This window comes from Alexandromys fortis, unplaced genomic scaffold (genome assembly GCF_014885135.2).
Source record: "Alexandromys fortis isolate MF-2015 unplaced genomic scaffold, M_Fortis_MF-2015_v1.1 scaffold_65, whole genome shotgun sequence".
NCBI lineage: Eukaryota > Metazoa > Chordata > Mammalia > Rodentia > Cricetidae > Alexandromys > Alexandromys fortis.
In genome coordinates this window covers 775,488-796,970 of record NW_026067986.1, presented here as the reverse complement: position 1 = coordinate 796,970, position 21,483 = coordinate 775,488, and the positions used below count along the sequence as shown (strand labels likewise).

The 21,483-nt window shown below is 42.7% G+C and overlaps 1 protein-coding gene across 1 annotated transcript; it reads right to left on the bottom strand.

Moving 5' to 3' along the window:
* Positions 1-1,435: 1,435 nt before the first annotated feature.
* Positions 1,436-16,134, bottom strand: LOC126511772 (cation channel sperm-associated targeting subunit tau-like). The gene is made up of 5 exons (XM_050159157.1): positions 16,105-16,134; positions 15,642-15,704; positions 13,089-13,163; positions 6,345-11,558; positions 1,436-1,825 (listed from the first exon to the last, which is right to left on the bottom strand). Exons 1-5 carry the CDS (start codon positions 16,132-16,134, stop codon positions 1,484-1,486), a joined length of 5,724 nt encoding a protein of 1,907 aa, XP_050015114.1. The 3' UTR covers positions 1,436-1,483.
* Positions 16,135-21,483: the final 5,349 nt, after the last annotated feature.

The following is a 21,483-nucleotide window of genomic DNA, read 5'->3' as shown; positions in this document are numbered from 1 at the left end:
TGATTATATACATAGCAAGTGACTATGAATATATTATATTGGAGGTGATTGTAAAATGATTAAATAGGCAGACAGAAGCAATTCTGTTTGTGTTTGTTGGCTATACCCCTGCCTCAAGAATGAATGTTAGGGAAGCTCTGTGCCAACGTCCACCAAGACCTGCTGTGATGCCAAGCGGAGCAGGAAGCGGACAGGAGCGTGATGGGAGCTGTAGTTCATTTCGCTTAACACCTTAGCATCGCCCCCTCTGGGAAGGTCCTGCGTGTTTACGTAACCTGCCAACAGTGGGCGGGGTCGTCATGAAATGTTGCCTGTCAGATTCTACTGTCGGAATATTGGGAATTAGAATGTGTACATGTTTGCATGTGCATAGAAAACATGCAATATCCACACATATGTAAACGTTTAAAGAATTGGATCACAAAATGGTGGAGGCTGACAAGGGTCTGCGCATGAGCTTAAGGTCTCAGACAAGACAGCCTTGAGTGTGTCCAGGGGCTGTGAAAAGCTGAACCCCAGCTTAGAGTCAGACAGGAGGACCTTACTTTTAGGGGGGGGGGGATGTCAGAATTTTTGTTGTATGGAAAACTTCAGGGATTTCCATGGTGAGATGTGTTAGAAACACTGCCCGCAAGTGACAATACTGTCATAAAATTTTAGTGAGGTGCAGGAATTTGAGATTTCCTTCCTGGGAATGTACCCTTGCTGAAGTCAGACCCGCGGTTCCTCTTTACCATCGCTCAGTTGCCTTCTACCCCCCAATTCGCTTCTCTGCTCTCCTCAGCCTCACTGGAATTGCTACTCATGTTATACCGCGTACCTTTTGGAATCTTGGGCAGAAACATCCCATATACCTTGTTCCTTTCGCATCCAGGGCAGAAACAGCTAAACTCTGTTGTTTTTAGTTCTCACAGCTGACCTCACTCCTGATCCTCTTGGCAGCAGCTGGTTCTCTTTAAGACCCGGCAACAGCGCTTCCTTTCTGCGTGATTGGAGCACGTCTTGTTTTTGCTAGCTCTGTTCGCTCTTCCTTTTGGCTTCTCAGCTTGCATCTATCGCTCAATAAAATGAGTCCCTGCATTCTTTCTGACCGGCCCAGGGAAGTGCAGACTGTTAAAGCTGGAAATTTAAAGTTTAGTTGCTAAGCTCGGACAGCTGCGAATGGGGAGCTGGCGAGCTGAGTGGGTAGGGATTACCAAGTACTGCAAACGCAGGGAGGTTAAAGACTCTTTCACCCCCAAAGGGACAAGCTACGCAAACTTTGCTAATGAACACCAACCGTATATGCATTTCTTTAGTTCGTTCTGGAGAAGTCTATAAACAAAAACACGCTTACATAGGATGTGTTTATTTTTCATTTTAATCGTAATAAAATGGTCTCACAAGATGAAACTTAGTTGCTGACTTCTATCACACACGGGGGATAGATCTCCAAACCATTTTGTGAGTGCAGGAATTATATTCTGACTGGTGGCCTCACATATCATCCTATAGTATCTAGCATCTGGATAATATCACAAATGAGCGGACGTTTTTCAATATTCTCTTTTAATTTTCTTTTGGACTGTATTTTACGTATCTCGTACTGTGGGTTGGTATCGTGTATATGAACTAAGCCCGCTGAAACCATCCGAGGACTTGCGAATTTCCCGGCGACACTTTCTCGGCCTTTGTTTGGCTCTGGCGCAGTGAAGGGTCGTGCACAGTGTTTTGCCTGGTTGTGGGGATCGTCTGGACTCTTGCCTAAAAGTCTGGCTCTTGATTTTGAGTTTTTAGGATGTTTGACTGAAGGCATATGTAAATCGTCGAATCTATCCAAACAGTCCTACATTTTGAAACAAAGCATCAAAGGGGTAAGTTAGGCTTCTTGAGAATACATTTTCACATGATAAGAAGTAATGCCTGTAGGGTCAGCAGTTAAGAAATGAACGCCCTGATGTTTCTTAGGCAGTCTCAATGCGCGCTGTACACCCAGGGCTTCCCATTAGATGCTCCCTAAGGAGCTCCCTCAGGAGTGGTGATTGTTTTTCATCTTACCTTTTTAGAGGACTTGCTTCCAAGGGTGAAAGATAATGAAAATGAACCCACCCCTAACTAAGGAGCTGTCCTCTGGGGTCAGACCCAGGCAAAGTAGGCCAGCCTAGTCTCTAGTCTCCAGTTCTTTTCCAAACTGTCTTTCCCATGGCCTCAAATGTAAATTATAAACTTTGATATTTTTTACTTTTATATCATCTAAACTTTTATCTGTCTCTAGAAGTCACTTTAATAACCATCTTTGTTAGTGTATATATATGTATATATATCATGTGTATATACATATGCAGATATACAACATAACATTCTAAGACTGTAATTGTAATATTTGTATGGGACTGAATATCGGTATATAGTCCAAGCTGGCCTCTTACTCTAAATCTTCTTGTCTTGGTCTCCTGATTGGTAGTATTCTAAGTGTATATCACCACACCCAGATCGATCATTATAATGTTTACATTAAAAATCATTGGCCAAGTGTGTTGGCTTAGTCCCCATGCTCAAGGTAGAGGAAGAGGGTCACCGTGAGTTCAAGGTCACCAAAATAACAAGAGGGGGAAAGTGACAGTTGTCTTCTTTGCACGTTCTATGGCTGTGTTTTTAATATGAAGAACAATCTAATGTGCCCCTAAAAGGGTGCGGAGCTGCTGGCGGTGGTGTCAGCTCATTTCTTCACAGAGTAGTTCTCATCCCACTGGGGAAATAGCACGGACAGCCACTCACAGAGATGGGTGTTTTGATGAGAGATAAGGCAGGTGTGGCTAATTATAGGGTCAAGAAAGTTGGGTAGGACTAGTAAGAATCTGGATGACTACAGAGATCTACAAAAGACTACAGCCATCTGCAAAAGGAATCCGACCTACTTGAGTTTTTGCCTGGTTTTGGAGATGGCAGGAAGATACTCTTTTTCTTTCTTCTTGAAAAAGATCTTACACTCTAGCCTGCATAAACCTGGTTTGGAACTCACTGGGTAGCTTAGGCTAAAACTAAACTAAAACTTGAGATCATCTGGCCTTTGGAGTGGAAAATAAGAAGCTAGAAGCCAAAACCCTTTAAGGAACTGTCTCTCCAGGGTCAGGTCCCTCCCAACAGCAGCTTTTCTGTCTTCTGACTGATTCATTTCAGAAGTTCTTAGGTTTCAGGAAATAGAAGGACATCTTTGTGATCATTTGACAAAAGCTCTAGTGCCATTGAACTCACTTGTCCATTAGAGACAAAAGTTCAGAAACACTTAGTCCTACTATAAGGAGATAACTACAAGCTGTCCTCCCTTGCTCTAACAGGAAGGGTTGTGAGTGCTGAGGAGATGGCTCGGTTGGTAAAATGCCTGCCATGCAAGCATTAGGACCTGAGTTCAGTCTCCAGAACTCATGTTAGAAAACAAACAACAAACCTGGGCATGGTTGTGAGCGACTGGAATCCCAGGGCTGGGAGGGGGGGAGGGAGGAAGGAAGGGGGGAGGGAAGGAGGGAGGAAAGGAGGGAGGGAAGGAGGGGGGGAGAGAGGGGAGAGAGAGAGAGAGAGAGAGAGAGAGAGAGAGAGAGAGAGAGAGAGAGAGAGAGAAGAGGATCCTTGCCAGCCAGCCCATCAACCCTAATCATCAAGTTCCAGACCAATGAGAGATCCTGTCTCAGACCAAACCAAACCAAAAGACCAAGTGGATAACACTAAGAAGCTACAGCCAGGATTAATGTCTGGCCTTCACAGTATGGGCATATGCACCAGCATACATACACACACACGCACATGCACAAAGGGTTATGAGATCATATATGCTTTTATACAATTTGACATGAACATAATTTACTCATTTGGGGAAAAAAAGTCTCTAAAGGGCCTTGATCTTCTTTCTTCAGAACTCAAATTGAATCTGTTTCTTTTCTTAATACGCACATGCCTGTGTATACACAGATACACTAGCTCAATACTAAATGACTATATTTAGATAGAAAAAAATCTAAAATTAAGAATATAAATTCTTATCCCACCACTAAGAAACTGTCAGAATATTTATATTACATGTAGCATAGAGCTATGTCAGCCCTGCCACTATAAAGTTAATAGCTTGCTTTACTGCATAAAAAGTATCAAAGTAACTTCTGAAATTAGACTTATTTTCCCGTTCAAAGGCAGACTAATGTAATCAAGTTGTTGATTTAAGATCGGTTTCAGATCTTAAGAGTTTTCCAAATTATGATTCATGTGCACTGCACGAATTAAGGGAGAAGAGCCATGATCCAGAGAATCAAAATAAATGCCTGCTGCTTCTATATTTTCTTGCTTTAGAATGTACACACAAAGCCTAGCAGTCATGGAACAGGAATGGTTAAATTGGGAAGAAATCGGGAGAGTGGGATAGAGGAGGAATATGGGGACCTTTGGGGTAAAAAAGTCGCATGGAGAGCTGTCTGCTTCTCTCTCTCTCCCCTCTTCCCTCCCCATATAATGGAGTTGCCTTATGATATGATGGGATCTATAGAGGGATAGCAGCCACAGCTAAATGCCACAAGTTAACAAATTAAAAGCCCAATACCAGGAACAAGTTGCTGCTTTTGGAGTTATTTACTGGTGAGGTCCTATATACCTCAAACATTACAGGCTGTTGCCAATGCTATTTGCCCTCCAGAATTTGATAAGACCGTATTGCTGAAGATACCACAGACATGAATCATGGGACATGGAGGCATCAAGATGGTACTGGCCTGGAAGCCTCATCCCTGTTAGCTGGGTCCACAGTGCTGGGAGTACTATTCACGCTACCGGAAGGGAAAACAAACAAACAAAAAAAAAAAAACATCAGTCAGTCGTACCCAGCTGTGAACCCTGTAAAAGCTAAGAACCACATCTGCCTGGCACAGCATGCCTGCGGATGCCACAGCAGCACCGACATCATGGGAGTAACCACACACTTTCTGTTTGGGTTTCAATCCCACTTGATGGACAGAACCTGTAGCTGGCATCCCTGTCAGGCCCAGAAGCTGTTATCGGGCTATCAGTGACTGTTCTATCCAGAGATTGGTGCCTCTCTCTAAGCTCATCAAAGAAGCCTTTGTAATTCACTGTAGGTGGTGACTAACACAGAGATCCACAGCTGGCTGAGGTACAGAGAACAAGAGGCCGTGGACCGCTCAGCCCTAAATGGGACAATCTACATCACATCCCCTCTTCCTGAGACTCGGATCATTGCAGAGGAGGGAGCAGAAAGAGGGTAAGAGCCCCAGGCAATGGGTGAACACACAACGGGACACAAGGGACAGGTGCTTGCATTTGAAAGCACAGTGGTTGTGGTAGCCTGTGTGAGGGCAAACCAGACAGAAGACCCAGCGTGGAGAGGGTAGGCTGGAGAAGCCTCACCCCTTTTTCAAGGAGATGTTGCAGATGAACAGACAGCTTCCAGGAGAGAGAAGTCAGTTCTCTTGAAGAATGTAGCCCCTAGTAAGCTGACCATGCTCCGTGTCCACGGTTCACATGTCCAATAGTGTCTGGGCAGCACAGATGGGACTTGATGGGGCTTGGGAAGAAGACACACGTTGGGTAGGTAGAGAAGGAAGCTGGGCCTGAGGGGAGCTGGGCAAGTGAATGTGAACAAAAACACTGAAAATTTCAAAGAACTAACAAAACCTAGAATTTAACTCCCGAGATCTCAGAAGATGATCGAGCCAGGAGGGTAAAGGGCCAAGCAAGTAGAGCTAAATTTAAGAGTTTCAACTAGTAATCCAAAAGAGTGTACGTTGTACATATGATTCTAATTCCTAGCAGAACGAGAGCTTCCTACTTCTTTACTAACCAAGACAATCCAGGTATCTGAAAGAGCCATGTATACAGTTCTGTCTCTGGGAGAAGAAAATCTCAGTTATGTTTCCGTGGTACCTGGCCTCCCATGGTTGTGTAGGCGCAACATGGCACAGTACCCTAGGCTAACCTCAGTCAGGAGGGCCATCTAGCCAGGCTTCCAAAGACACAACCGTGTGCCTGGGCTTCGGATTTGTTAGCCGCGAGGGCTTTCCTAGAAAAAAGAACACCGTTTTCTAAGTCATGTCCCAGACGAGGTACCCTTTTCCTGCTTCATAAAAGACATTCTGGTTTTGTAATTGTCTTTTGAATCAGTTGAGATATTTGAACACAACAGAACATTTTTAAAATACACAAGTCTGTATGGATATCAGAGGTACACACACACACATACACACAGACACACCCTACACACACACACACATACACACACACACCTTCATTTAGAAGGTATACGTATTCTAAAGCAAAATTATAAAACTTTACAGGAGGAAAATACTTAGGAAAAGCATGATTACATGTATAGTTCTCCTTGCAGTCCAGTGAAGCAAAGTCCTTGGGACAGACTTCCGGAGGTGAGGTCTTGTGGGCAGTGTGGCTGGCAGTATCCTAACTAGCTTGTAAAATGACTTCTTCGGTTTGACGGTGTAATCTCTTCTTTTGGATCTCATGTTTTCTCTCTTCAGTACTTCTGGGAAGAAGGATGGCCGGGAGTTTCTCCCATCTTCTTTGTTTTCTAATGGCGGCGATTCAGAGATCTTGGTGCATTTTTCACGGCAAGCTTCGTACGGGTTTGTATAAAGAGTTTCCATTTCGTTTTTGAATTGTGCAAATGTTACCAAGTGTTTTTTATTGTTGTTATTGTTTCCTTTCCACTTTTGACAGTACTTGTCTAGTTTTGATTGTTTCCCACTCTCTGTGTTGACGTAAAGGAAAGTGTTATTCAGCCAGGTAGGGAAGGGGAGTCTATTTAAGTGTTCATTTTCTCTTGACATTTTGGAGGTAGGAAGCTTTAGATAAGGCGGCAATCCCGTATCGGGTTTTTCCTGAGCAAGCAATTTACAGATGTTATTGCTCTCCCTTTTGTCAAGTGACTTCGCTCTTAGTGTCTTTTCAAAGCAAAGTTTTGATTGAATTGGTTTTGATCGACCATCCCAGCTGTAGGACTCTTGAGTCTCTGCTTTGTAAACAGAGTTTTCTGCTTGAGGAAGTTGCATGAAACCATGATCTTTCTGGTGTTTCTTAAGTAAGAGATCTGCAAGTCTTTCTGGTGATTTGTTTAGTGGATTTGCCTGGATATTTTTATTGGGATGAGTTTGTACTTTTATTACTGTTTTAACTTCCCTACTATAAACATGCTTATGTTCCCAGAATGCTGGTGGATTTTCTTTCAAACTGTATGAGAAAGAGCCCCCCTTTTCTTCCTCTTGGGTCAGTTCTTTTTCTCCGCATGGATCTTCGAGAAATGTTGGTGACATGGGATTTTGACAGACTTTTGAATATTTCTTTTGCTTTTCTGAATCCTCCCTCATAAAGTAACTTTCATCTCTAAGAGGTAAATCTGGTTTTGTGTAGTTTAATGACCTTGAAAATGAATCAAGAGAATTAACTTGCTGGCTGATCCCCTCTAGCTGTTTTTCTGTAATTAGTCCTGATTTCTGAAGTTTTTCTATAAAGAGAACCTGGACGTATTTATTCAAATCCGTTTTTAGACCTAATAATTCATTTTCTGGTAAAACATTGAGGCAATTTTGTAGAGATTCACTTAAAGGGTATTTCATGTTTATTTTAAGCTTTGAACCCAAACCCCCACCGGCAATGTCTTGTTCCAGCTCAGGCAAACACCTTGGGGTGCTCTTACTTCTCAGCGAGGACATGCTGGGGCAGAGAGCCATGCTATCTGCCTCATTGAATAAATTGCTCCCTGAAAGATTCCTCAGGAAACATTTTTGGAGAATTTCATTTAGAAAAGATCGGAGTTTTGTTTCTAAGTGTTTATCTATGAAGTGATGGTTGAAACTCTTCATAAAAGACATGACTTCCTTGATGGTTTCCGAATACTTGTCCTGGGGAGGGCTTGGCTCTTTGGCCTCTGCTTTCTCGCTCATCTGACCCAGGTTTCCGTAAACTTTTGGTAAATCCTCCTTGGTGATGTGGCCCACCTCCGAGAGCCTTTCTATAATGTAATGCTGAATGTGCTTACCTAACTCGACCTTCAGAGTTTTGACTTCTGACTCTGACAGTTTCTCTAGAAGCCCACACAGCTTCGGATCCAAAGTGGCCTTCCTGTCTTCTCTGTCTGCTTGAATTTTTTCTAGGTGTTCTGCACCGTGGGGCGCAGAATGTGAAATTAGTCTGTCAAGCTCTTTCTCTAACTGGTTATATTTGAAGAACGCCCTGAAGATATTTTTTAGGAAGGATTTTAACATTACTGCATCTATGTCTTTAAGTTTGCCCATGAAGCTGCTACTTAAAGTCTCCAACGTGGAACTTAGCCCAGTCTCCTCTGTATCCAGATGGTGCTGCTGCTCGTTCAGGAAATCTGACTGTTTGTCTACTCTTTGGTAATGAGCTCCACTCACAAAGGTTTCTGTGGGCTGAGTAGTAGGCGTAGTCTGTCTTGAAAGCAGCTTTGTTTGGCTTTGGACGTTAGAATGCTGCTCTGTCGGGTTCTGCACCTTGTCCTCGGGAGAGGCCGTCTGTCCGTCCAACAAAGAGCTCTGGTTCTCTTCTTCTAGTTCTGTCACGCTGATCATCCCAGACTCCAAGAGAGTTTCTACGGGAAAAGACTGTAAGATTCTGCTTATACTGGATTTGGCTGGCGACAAAGGAACTTCATTGCTGTCTTCTTCATAGTTATCAATCTGTGACGACGAACTTCTCTCCGAGGAAGCGAGCAGCTGTTTCTGCAGGGCCGTCTGTGCCTCACTCAGCGCCATCCCTGCCTCCAGGTGTGATAATAGGGGCCCAGTGAATATTTGCTTAATGATGTGTTCATAGACACCACCATTTAAACCCAGACTGGAGCTTGACACTTCATTTACTAAATGCTTTGTTTTAAAGCTGCTCTTTCTGTTTGATGGAAAATTTATTTCAGCAGCCTCTAAGGGTTTGCCAGAGATACCTTCTATGTCTGAAGATGTTCCCGGTCCACCTTCCGGAAATACACCTTGAGGAACACTTTTAACCACGGGACTTAGAAGAGCCTGTGAATTTAGAATGTCTTTGGATGAAAGCCAGTTCTTTATGTCTTGGACCTTTTCAAACACTTTGTCTTCCACCCCATTTGAGGGCCTGTCGCGCACACTTAGAGACAGAGAGGAGCTTCCCCGTATTGCCTCAGCACTGTTTGTGCCGGCATCCGGCTTAGAAAATAACTCGTCTGAGAGGTCTTGCAGATTCCTACTGAAAACTGATTTGAGTGCTATGGATGGTCTTCTATTTTCAGCATTAGAGGTCAACTTGGTTGGGCTCGAGGGGTGATAGATGTTTACATTTTCAGGTGAGGACGATTCTTTTTGGTAGTTTGGGAAAGGTACGTTTGGCAGCTGCATATCCAAAGAGTACACTGTGAAGACAGCAGGATCCCGCACTAACTTATCCCTTGAAGCTGGAGTTCTGACTGTGTTGGGAGTCAGATCTGAATGGGCGGTAGGGTTACCACCTGGCAACTTGTTCTTACTATCTAAAGACTGTGTTGATATGATACTAAGAACTCGGGACGATGTGCTAGTATCTGAAGACTTTTTGGCAGTATTGCTAGAATCGTGGCTTACAATACTAACATCGGAAGGCTTCGTCAGAATGTTACTAGGATCCTGGGACAACGTATTCTTACTATCTGAAGACTTTGTTGAAATGATACTAGGATTATGGGGAAACCTACCAGGGACTGAAGTCTGTGATGAACTGGAACTAGGAGCACTGGATATCCTGGTATCTGAAGGCTTTGCCATATTGGAACTAGGGACACTGGATGGCCTCCTATCTGAAGGTTTGGCTGTATTGGAACTATGTGTACTAGACAGTCTTGTGTCTGAAGGCTTTGCCGTATTGGAACTATGAGCACTGGAGAGCCTGGTGTCTGAAGGCTTTGCCGTATTGGAACTATGAACACTGGATAACATCGTGTCTGAAGGCTTTGCCGTGTTGGAACTATGAACACTGGATAGTCTCGTGTCTGAAGGCTTTGCCGTATTCGAACTATGAACACTGGATAGCCTGGTGTCTGAAGGCTTTGCTGTATTGGAACTATGAACACTGGATAGCCTGGTGTCTGAAGGCTTTGCTGTATTGGAACTATGAACACTGGATAGCCTGGTGTCTGAAGGCTTTGCCGTATTCGAACTATGAACACTGGAGAGCCTGGTGTCTGAAGGTTTCGCTGTATTGGAACTATGAACACTGGATAACATCGTGTCTGAAGGCTTTGCCGTATTGGAACTATGAACACTGGAGAGCCTCGTGTCTGAAGGCTTTGCCGTATTGGAACTAGAAGCACTGGAGAGTCTTGTGTCTGAAGGCTTTGGTGTATTGGAACTATGAACACTGGATAGTCTTGTGTCTGAAGGCTTTGCCGTATTGGAACTATGAGCACTGGATAGCCTGGTGTCTGAAGGCTTTGCCATATTGGAACTAGGGACACTGGATAGTCTTGTGTCTGAAGGCTTTGCCGTGTTGGAACTATGAACACTGGAAAACATTGTGTCTGAAGGCTTTGCCGTATTGGAACTATGAACACTGGATAGTCTCGTGTCTGAAGCCTTTGCCGTATTGGAACTATGAACACTGGATAGCCTGGTGTCTGAAGCCTTTGCCGTATTGGAACTATGAACACTGGATAGCCTGGTGTCTGAAGGCTTTGCCGTATTGGAACTATGAACACTGGATAGCCTGGTGTCTGAAGGCTTTGCTGTATTGGAACTATGAACACTGGATAGCCTGGTGTCTGAAGGCTTTGCTGTATTGGAACTATGAACACTGGATAGCCTGGTGTCTGAAGGCTTTGCCGTATTGGAACTATGAACACTGGATAGCCTGGTGTCTGAAGCCTTTGCCGTATTGGAACTATGAACACTGGATAGCCTGGTGTCTGAAGGCTTTGCTGTATTGGAACTATGAACACTGGATAGCCTGGTGTCTGAAGGCTTTGCCGTATTGGAACTATGAACACTGGATAGCCTGGTGTCTGAAGGCTTTGGTGTATTGGAACTAGGAGCACTGGATAGCCTGGTGTCTGAAGGCTTTGCTGTATTGGAACTATGAACACTGGATAGCCTGGTGTCTGAAGCCTTTGGTGTATTGGAACTAGGGTCAGTTGACAGTTTATAATCCGTATCTGATAACTTTGTTATGGTGTAAACGGGATGATCACTGATGAATATTTTCTTCATATCGGATGTCTCTGTTGTGCTGAGAGTAGGGTCGAGTGACCATGTATTCTTCCTGTCTGCAATCATTGTGTTGGTGGTGGTATGTTCGGGAGGCAAGTTACTTTTCTGGTGTACCAAGTGGGTTGTGGCGAGGTTAGGATCTTCAGCCCAGGGTGTGTGAGATCCTGCAGACCTTGAATGTTCTGTGTAAGGAGGGTCTTGGTCTTCGTGTTCTGCGTCGTCTGCACTTGAAATGCTTGGAGATCGGTGTGCGCCTTGGCCTTTCTTCTTTCTGAATGGCATTTTGCTGTTTATGTTCCTTAGGAAAGGATCAAGACCACTCTTGATGAGTTTCTGAAAATGTAATATAAAAGAAGAAAAGACAGTCCTTAGCATCTATTAAAACAAATTTAACGACCTTTCTGCTCAGTCTTTGTAGAGCAAGTTGTCAATTGATCGAGCCTCCCACCTGTTTTAATAAAGCGAGAGAAATCAACTTTATTAGGAAATATTTGAAGTTTGAGTGAAAATAAATTTCAGTAAAAAAACATTTAAATTCCTAATTCTGACACTATACCCCCCCTCTTTTTTTTTTTTTTGCTACTTGGAATTTTTCTGGTGAGGTACTGGCATTGTTAGCTTTTAAATTTATTTTTTTTGTATATTTATTTATTGATCTACTTATTTTTGAGATGAGGTCTTCCTATGTTACCCAGGCAGGCCTGGAATGCCTGGGCTTAAGGGACCCTCTGTCCTTAACTCACCCTGTCTACAGTGAAATCGTTAACTACTTGAAAGTAGTTAAATATTGTAAATACTTTTTTTAACGATGACATTTAGTTGTGTCTGCTGAGAGAATAAGTGGTTGACACCAAAGTCAAAATCTCCTCCACTATAAATATTTACCACGTAGTAGTCATCTGGGAATTTTAAAAGATGCACACAGGCAGTAAATGTCCACGACATTTTTCTTTAAAGATCATTTTAGGGGCATATATCACCTGGATTTAAGTCTGAGTTCCAACAGTGAAGGCCTCTGCTCAGTCCTTAATATGCCACAGTAGAAGGGTGCTTTTGAGTATGCAGAGATGATTAAGAAAATAACTTAAAGAAAAAAATCTCTGGCTTACAGTGAAATTTCAGTGCAATCGCTATACTCAATCGAGATCTATATATTCAAACGTCGGAACAATCTTTAAAATGAAATGTGTCTATTTAAAAATAAATTTCAATTCGTGTGGTTTCTTTTCCCGTGGAGAGCAGAAGAGGCTGGTATGTCTGGAGCTGGCATTGTGGGTGGTTGTGGGGGGCACCAGAGGTGGGTACCCAGAACCAAACTCTGGTCCTCTGAGAGAGCAGCAAGGATTCCATCACCCAGCTGGATGGATAGCTCACCTGTTAAAGGTTTCTAAAATCTTTTTCTTAAAAGCCTCTTATTCAGTCTCTTTGTGCAACGTCTACAGTGTTAGATCGAAAAAAATGCAAAACCTGAAACAATCAGCTTAATATTTCACTTCAACTCAGCTTAAAGTGCATTTTAGTGATCATAATTTATTATAATTATTTTTCAAGTGCTAATATATACTCAGGTGATATATTAAGAATGCCCTGGTGTTTTTGTTTTTTGTTTTTTGGTTTTGTTTTTGTTTTTCAGAAATAGATACTCTAAGGTTTCATTTTCAAATTGAAATTGATTAGGTCAAAGGAAGCTTGGACATACATATTTTAGAATGTAATCCAGCTTTTCTAGTGACTAGTTCTGGTTTGAGAAATACATATGTTATTTATGTGCACTGGTATATACACATATATTGCATATATGCATATGTGGTATTGGAAAAACCAAGCAATTGACTGTAATTAGTACCAAACTAGGATAAAAGTACTCACCTGATATTTTGGCTTGAATTCTCTAGAGTCCACTCTGAAAACAGGTGTAGTATACTCTTTCTGCACAAAAGCCACCTTGCAAAAGAGGAAGTTTTAATTTTAGACAACTCATAATATAAACATATTTTCCAAGATCATTTTACTCTCAAGAGTCCCTAAAGGTATAAGCATTCTTCTTTAAAGCTAAACAAGAATTCTGTCTCATGTTTACTTTGCTTTAGAGATTTGTAGTGTCCTTCTTTACCTGGCTTGAGGTTTAATTTGTTAGACATAGCTACTCCTCTTTGCTTTCATGTTCCATTTGCTTGGAATATCACGTGCAATTGCAATCGTTTTAGTCTGTGCATGTCTTCGCCACTGAGGCTTGCTTCTGGCAGACAGCAAACACTTAAACCTTGGTTTTCATTCTGTCAGCCAGTCTGCATCTTCTAATTGAGTTAAGACAATTCATCTCTAGGTTCGTTATTAAAATCCACATACTAAGCCTGGAACTCGAGTCATAGGCATTTTCAGGGTCCTTGGATTCTGCCTACATGCTTGTAACCACTGAACTATTATTTCTCCAACTTCCTCAAAAATACTTCTTACTGGATCTTTGTGAATCTATTATTTTGCCCTTCCTTAACTTAGTTATTTTCAAACACCGAGTAACTGCGGTAAACAAGGCGCTCTCTGGAGTTCTAACGACGGGGAACAGGTTAGTATTAACCAGCTTTCCCGTGCTGTGTGTACATTTGACTTTGAAGGCCTCAGTGGCTTTTATGATGCTTGCTTTCAAACAGCACGCTTCATTAAAAACGAGAAATGCTCACTTAACTAGGAGGTCTAAGGGTCAGGCATGGTTGGTTGTGGCGGCTGCTTGCAATCAGGACTCTTCCACGCCTCTCCATGTTGGCTCTCACAGGCATTCCCTCTTTACTAGGTAGAAAAACAACCCCTACCAGCTACCAATATAAAAGGATGAGGCTTTTAAACATTCTTTTTTTTTTTTTTTTTTTTTTTTTTTTTTTTTTTTTTTGGTTGCGAACCTAGCCTTTAGCTGCTAAGCCATCTCTCCAACCCTTTCAACATTCTCATCTCAATTATGTGCTACCCGTTTTGTCCTGATGGCAAGATAAGGGTCAAAGATTGCTAGCCCTACTAGAGATTGGGGTTGTGATGGTGCCGTGGGTGTTGTTAGGCAAAAGGTATGTTAACCACTCGGGTAATTTTATTGAATAGCATCGAGACAATGAGATTCTTTTGTTATACATAAAAAAACCAGGTGGTTTGGAAGCTAAACATGGTCTGGGGACACAGCTGAGTTGGTAGAGCACTTACTTACTTAGCATGTCTAAAGCCCGGGGTTCAGTTCCCAGCACCACACACACACACACACACACACACACACACACACACACACACACACAGAGAGAGAGGTAAACATAAAAAGCATATAACAGAAAAATCCAGAATACTGACGTCATCTTGGGAAGAAGAAACGCTTTCTAACCAAGATATCAAAACTAGACAGACGCTAACAGCCGTGGAGGAAAAGCTGCTGCTAAATTTGACCCCATCAACATCTAAACTAAATCCTATAAATAAACATCACAGGTAAGAAAGCATTGTATTTTAAAATACAAAAATGGCTTTCTCGTGTCAATAAATGAGCATAGAACCTTATTTGTGAACACAGATGATGTAGGCAGTCACGTAATAGAAACACACATGAAAACTGTTCACCCTCGTTAATAACCAGAAAGTGAAATTCAAGCGTTTGTGGAATGTTATTGTTAGCCATCAGTGAAGAGAAACCTAAAATGTAGAGGATGATCTGGGGATTCTCCCACATTTGAGCACACGTGCGGGTTAGTGTGTTGGGGTTAAAGGATAAATCGGCAGTGTCTGTTGACATTACATATGCTCATGTTCCCTATTTCTTGTCTTGTGCTCTCTGCTCATATATGGGATAAAAGGGTGCTTAGTGTTCAACAAGTGCCTATAATGTTTCAAATTCTTTAATGTTTCTTGAAATAGGTCATAGCATATGGTATAATTACTCAAAGTTTTATGGTGATACAAACGGAAGAATACGGAACTGAATCTAGGTATTTCTGCCGGATCCCTCGTGATTACTTGCACAAAGCCTGCACGAGATTGGATCTACCGACGCCCAGGGCTAGAGCTAAGGCTGGAGCATAACCCGCGATGACCGCTGGGTGGCTGTTACCACGAGTACCACGGACGGTGGTGTCTTTCAAGCTATCCGAGGGGGAAGTAAACAGTACACTCAAAGGGTTTAACAGCTATTAGAACCAGAGATCCACAGTTAATGTGCTTTTGAAGCTTAGTGATGACTGCTTTCCATGGATGAAGGAGAATCCCCGGAATTCCATCTCTAGTGGTACTTTAGCAGGAGACACGCTGCCAGCAAGAAATCAGCGGTAGCCATGGCTGGCTCAGCAGCAAGGCATTCTCCACCTTAAGGAGCTGGTATCATGCTGATCTGAACAGGGACCGTTTCCCATGGCCCTCAGTTTGCTGAAGACGCTTCCCGGTTGCCATCCTTACCTTTCGGAGACTACTGGTAAGGTCCGTAGGATGTCTTTCCCAAGTTTGTCTTATCTGGGTGGGCTGTAGTTCAAGAAAGGTTTCAGAAGAACAAGTTAGCATCTGTTTAAAGCCATAGGTGGGATGACTGGGCTGTGTAGGCCATGAAGAGACACTTAGCCCCACCCCCTTTTTTTTTTCTACTAAAAGGAACAATGAGAGGTAGGTGATATGTGTTTATTTATTCATACTTAGACTGCATTTATGATCAAAATAAAAGTTTACTGTCGTTAAAGAACATTTAACTACTTAGAAGGTGAAAGACCAAAGGGTTAATTAATGGGACAGATGGCCGTCATTTTCTTGGTGACTTTTCTGCTTGCTTAACTGTTTCTGGGTATGTACAAAGAGTCAGATATTAAGAAGCTCCTGGGACTTCACTCTTTCTTCTAAAATTATAAAGTTCTTTTTATGCTGGACATACCTTATGTGATGCTTGTTTATACCAGACCATATCACGTTATATGAATTATATGATACTTATGCAATCAGGATGAATCCTTTGACAGTTAAAGTTTTTATGGAGTGGAACACTTCTAAACATTCATTCTTTATGGGGGCTGGAGAGATGGCTCAACTATTAAGGGTACTGGGTCCTCTTCCAGAGGACCTGGGTTCAATTCCCTGCCCTCACATGGTGACTCACGACTGTCTGTAACTTCAGTTCCAGAGGCTCCAACACCCTCACACAAATATGCACAGACAAAATACCAATGCCCATAAAATAAATAAACATTTAAATATATTCATTCCTTGCTTTGAAAGTAAAATGTGCTATGTTTTCATTTTGAAGATGCTGACTATAAAACTCTTTTACTTGAAAAAAAATTGGACCTAGCAACACCAGTTATGGAGGCAGGGGGATACCTATGAGGCCCCACTCCTCCCTGAGGAGACAGGCAGACAGTTAGGGGTCACTAGAGAGGAGACATTTTCTCCTACAGTAAGGTGCCTACGCCCCTGTGAATAGCCCCTCACTGGCTCCTGAGACATGGGAATAGAAGGGGGATCAGTAGAAAAGGGACAAGGGATCAGCAGGAAGAGGAGGACAAGGGCTGACAAGAGTGGGCATGGCCAAAGACATCACAGACGCGAGTGGGGAGAGAATGAAACCATCGCTGCAGATCCTTAATATACACTGATCGTTTTTTAGCCTAAGTGTTTTGTTTACATTATTCTACATCACACCGCGTCATACCAATTTCTCTTTGTCATTCCCAAATACCGTCTTCTTTGAGTAAAATGAAATCCCCATCCCTTCCAGCCCTCCATATATCTGACCTTGGGAGCAGGATTTAGGATCCAGTCAATGCCAGGGCTTACACGGAAGTTAGCTGAGCCACATCGTCGAAGTTTTTAATTTCTGAAGGGCTCAAAAACCATGAAGGTGCGATTGAAAGATGGCCACCCGGATGAGCCGGGCGTGGAAAGGGGCACAGCCAGTCCTTCCTGGTTCAGCTTTGTACTCCAGGCTTTGGTCTCAGAATTGAGCATTTCTTTAGCACGCCGTCCACTTAGGTTCATTAAAAAGTACTCCTTTTTCAACATCAAATTACTCCCAAGCTTGTTTTCTCATAGAATCCTGAGGATTTTGCAACTTGCTTGTGAAGCTTGGCTGTTTATGAATTTGTTCTAGAACTCTGACATGCCTTCAGTTTATAAATCTGTTGCCCCGGTGATAGATTCTTTCAAACTTCTAAGTCTGGTGCCTGTAAGCTGCCTTGTAGGCTGCCACTTGAACTTCTCTTGGTAATGGGGAGCCTGTGTACCCCTTAACAGGGTCCCCCAGTAGTGGCATCTAACACAACTGTTGCCTCATTTCACAACGAAGGCACCATCACTATAAAGGTAAGATACAGACTATCCCACAAGAAGTCCTTTCTACAATCACATTTAGTTCCTTCCTGCGTCCATACACAACCACCAATCCGTTCTCCTTTTCATAACTGTACCGGTTCAAGAATGATAAGAAAGTAGAATCATAGAGCCTATAGCGTTTGATAGCAGTCTACTTTTACTTGGCATAATTCTCAAAAATTCAAAAAGGCTATTGTTTGTGTCGATAACTTTTCCCCTCTCACTACTGACTACTGCTCCGGGTTTACTTGAGTTGGTGAACACCTGCTTGTTTCCGAGTTCGAGCTATAAATATGGCTGCTGTGCGCAGAAGTTCCCAGGCTTTTTCCCACAACATGTAACTCTTAATCTCTGTAGGGTAAGCACCCAAGAACCCAGTTCCTGGCAGGGACAGATTTAGTTTCTGTCTTTCGTTTTTGCTTAAAGAAACTATTCGTGTTCTTTAGGCGCGACAGTGACATTTTCCACTATATTTTCTCCACATTTCACTAGCATTGAGTTTCATTCTGTTTTCAATTTTAAACAAGACGCAGGCCACTCTTCATTGACGCTTCTGTCTGTGGCTGTCCCATTGTCCCAGACAGCTAAAAAGGTCTCCCCTCTTCGTCCCACCGCTCCGTGCGCCATTATCAGCCATTTCAGTGCACCTGTGGGACTATCCCTGGCGTGGTTTTGTAAACGCATTTTATTTATTAGAGTTATTCATTTTACTTTTTTTTGTTTGAGAGTTCGCCTTGGTGCTTTGTTGTTGCTGTTGCTTGTTTGTTTGTTTCTCAAGACAGGGTTTCCCTGTGTGATAGCCCCCCACCCAAGAGTGCTGGGATCAAACACCATGTGCCTTCGTGTTTTTATGTGCACCATGTGTGTGCTTGGCGCTCAGAGAGCTCAGGAGAAAGCATCGTGTCCCCGAGAACTGGAGTGAACCACCATGCGGGTGCTGGGACTTGAACCCCGGTCCTCTGCGAGAGCAACCAGCGCTCTTCACCTCTGAGGCACCTCTCCAGCCCCGCTGGTGTGTTTGTTATCTCCAGCTGATCTGTGTTACTCCCGCCTCTGAAATCACACTCCTCATTCCTTACTATATACTACAAGTTCCTATGTCGTTCCTTTTAAAGATTATTTTCAAATATTCTGGAGTCTTTTTCTCTCTACATACATTTCCGGAGTGATATTTTATCTACAGAAGCTACAGTTTCAACCGAATGTGTGTGAAACCTTTGGAGCAGCTTGTCACGCACTGACCTACTTATTTAGATGTTCAATGTCTTGGCTATCCTGGGTTTTTTATTTTTCCGTATAAAATTGATTATTGTCCTCTCAAGATCTGTGAAGAATTTTGATGGGAATTGCATTGAATCTATAAATTGCCTTTGGTAGAATTGCCATTTTTACTATGTTGATCCTCCCGATCCAAGAGCAAGGGAGATCCTTCCATTTTCTGGTATCCTCTTCAATTTCTTTCTTCAATGCTTTAAAGTTCTTGTCAAATAGATCTTTTACTTCCTTGGTTAGAGTTACCCCGAGATATTTTATGCTGTTTGTGGCTATTGTGAAAGGTGAAGCTTCTCTGATTTCCCTCTCTGCTTCCATATCCTTTGTGTATAAGAGGGCGACTGATTTTTTGGAGTTGATCTTGTATCCTGCCACATTACTAAAGGTATTTATCAGCTGTAAAAGTTTCTTGGTGGAGTTTTGAGGGTCACTTATGTACACTATCATATCATCTGCAAATAACGAAAGTTTAACTTCTTCCTTTCCAAGTCAAATCCCCTTGATCCCCTTATGTTGTCTTATTGCTATTGCTAGAACTTCAAGCACTATGTTGAAGAGGTATGGCGAGAGTGGGTTTCTGAGTTTCGTGTTCCTGAGTTTAGTGGGATGGCTTTGAGTTTCTCTCCGTTTAATTTGATGTTAGCTGTCGGCTTGCTGTATATAGCTTTTATTATATTTAGGTATGACCCTTGTATCCCTAGTCTCTCCAAGACTTTTATCATAAAGGGATGTTGAATTTTGTCAAATGCTTTTTCAGCATCTAATGAAATGATCATATGGTTTTTTTCTTTCAGTTTATTTATATGATGGATTACATTGATAGATTTTCGTATGTTGAACCAGCTCTGCATCTCTGAGATGAAGCCTACTTGATCATAATGGATGTTCAATGTCCGCCCCTCGTTTTTTACTGTATCTCGTACATGTTTTTATTAACCATTCCATCTTTTCTGAGTTATGTCACTGTACATTATTTTTTCTGGACGTTTTTGTTAGTGGATGGAAGTACTATTGATTTCTGCACAACCGAATCTGGATTCATTGGCTCTTCTGTGCTCCCTTACTAGCTCCCTGATTCCCATCTAGGCTACCTGATGGTTTCCGTACAGACTGTGCCGTCTGGGAATGCAATCTGTTTCCTCCTTTCTATTCCGCATGCTTTTTATTTCCTTTTCTTGCCGTGCTGCGATGACCAACACTTCCTGCATCCCACTGAAGACAACCATTAGCAAACACTTGGCCTTGTTTCAGATCTTTGGGGATAAACACTCACTATTCTCTTTCACTATTCAATATAATATAATATAATATAATATAATATAATATAATATAATATAATACGTGAGCTTTTTGAGAAAGTTACCTTTTATTAAAAGCTCGTTCAGGATTTTCTATAATGGCCGGGTGTTTCTGAAAAGCCCCTCCCATATCACTCTGGGTTATTCAGTTCTTAAAATCGGTTGGCACACATATCTTTAACGCTCCAAGGACTCTTCAGGCTGTCTACTGTATTATGGTTGAGTAGGGAGTTCCTACCCCATGCTGCGCTGAGACATTCATTTCACTGACATCTGGTCAGTGCCAGTGATCCCAAGATCGTATTATTGCCTAGTGATCTCGTAGCAGTCTTGGGTTTTCGGGCAGTGAAACTGCACTCCTCAGACTGAATACCCATCGTTAAATGGGATCTGAGTATCTTCAACTTCTCAAGGCAGGCAGGCGGGAGGTGGTTGGCTGCGTGCAGACTAGGATCAAATCCTGACATCCCTTGTGATGTTTACCCAAAGTCCACTCCAGGGTCCTCGCCTGCGATTAAAACCAGTAGAGATTCCCGCTTCATGAGCATTAAATAAATGCTCATTAACAGCTCAAAATGGTGCCAGTGTTAGAGTGTAACCTCATTAAATGTTAATTCCCTGGGTCCGCTGCACAGTAGGTATTCCCATACAGGTACCGTGGACTCTGTCAGCTTGCTCACAGCTAACAGCAGAAAGACTGGCGCCTAATCGTCTTCTAACTTGGAATCTCGGCCTCCTGTCTCGGCATGATCCGTACAGGAGTCGTGCGCTTCCTCCTAATACTCACACGGACCTGACGCCAGCTGGAGTCTTTGTGCTGTTTTTAGATGCCTGAGTTAGATGTGAACACCAAACGTCAAACTCTCCAGGACATTGTAATGGCGTCCTGGGGAAACCAGGGTGAAGATCAGAGCCAGGAATGTCCTAAGGAACGGAGGGCTGCCGACTCTAGGGTCATTGCACATTCTGTGGCATGGGGCCCAGTACGTTCCCCCATCAGACCTACTTCCTACGACAGAGAATTGGCTTGAAACGCCGATGCCCTTGTGATCACTGAATGCTGTGAGAAAGAGCGCCTCTGCTTCTTTCGCGCTTGGAAACTTGCCCTGCGAGCGTGGTTCTTCCCTTCCGAACGCAAACCCGAGGTAGATGAAATTTTCTTTCTTATTGCCTTTCATCTAGATATTCCTTTCTTGCTTGATCCTTTTTCCAAGCCACACAATTCCTGTTATCTTTCTGGAGTACTTACTGCGGTTACCTTGACAATGCACGTAGACAAGAGAAAAATCCAAACAGTGAACTTGAAGTATAAGTGGGCAATTGGGACGAGCAAATGGCCTTTTCAAAAGTTCATATCGTGGGAGATGGGCTTATAC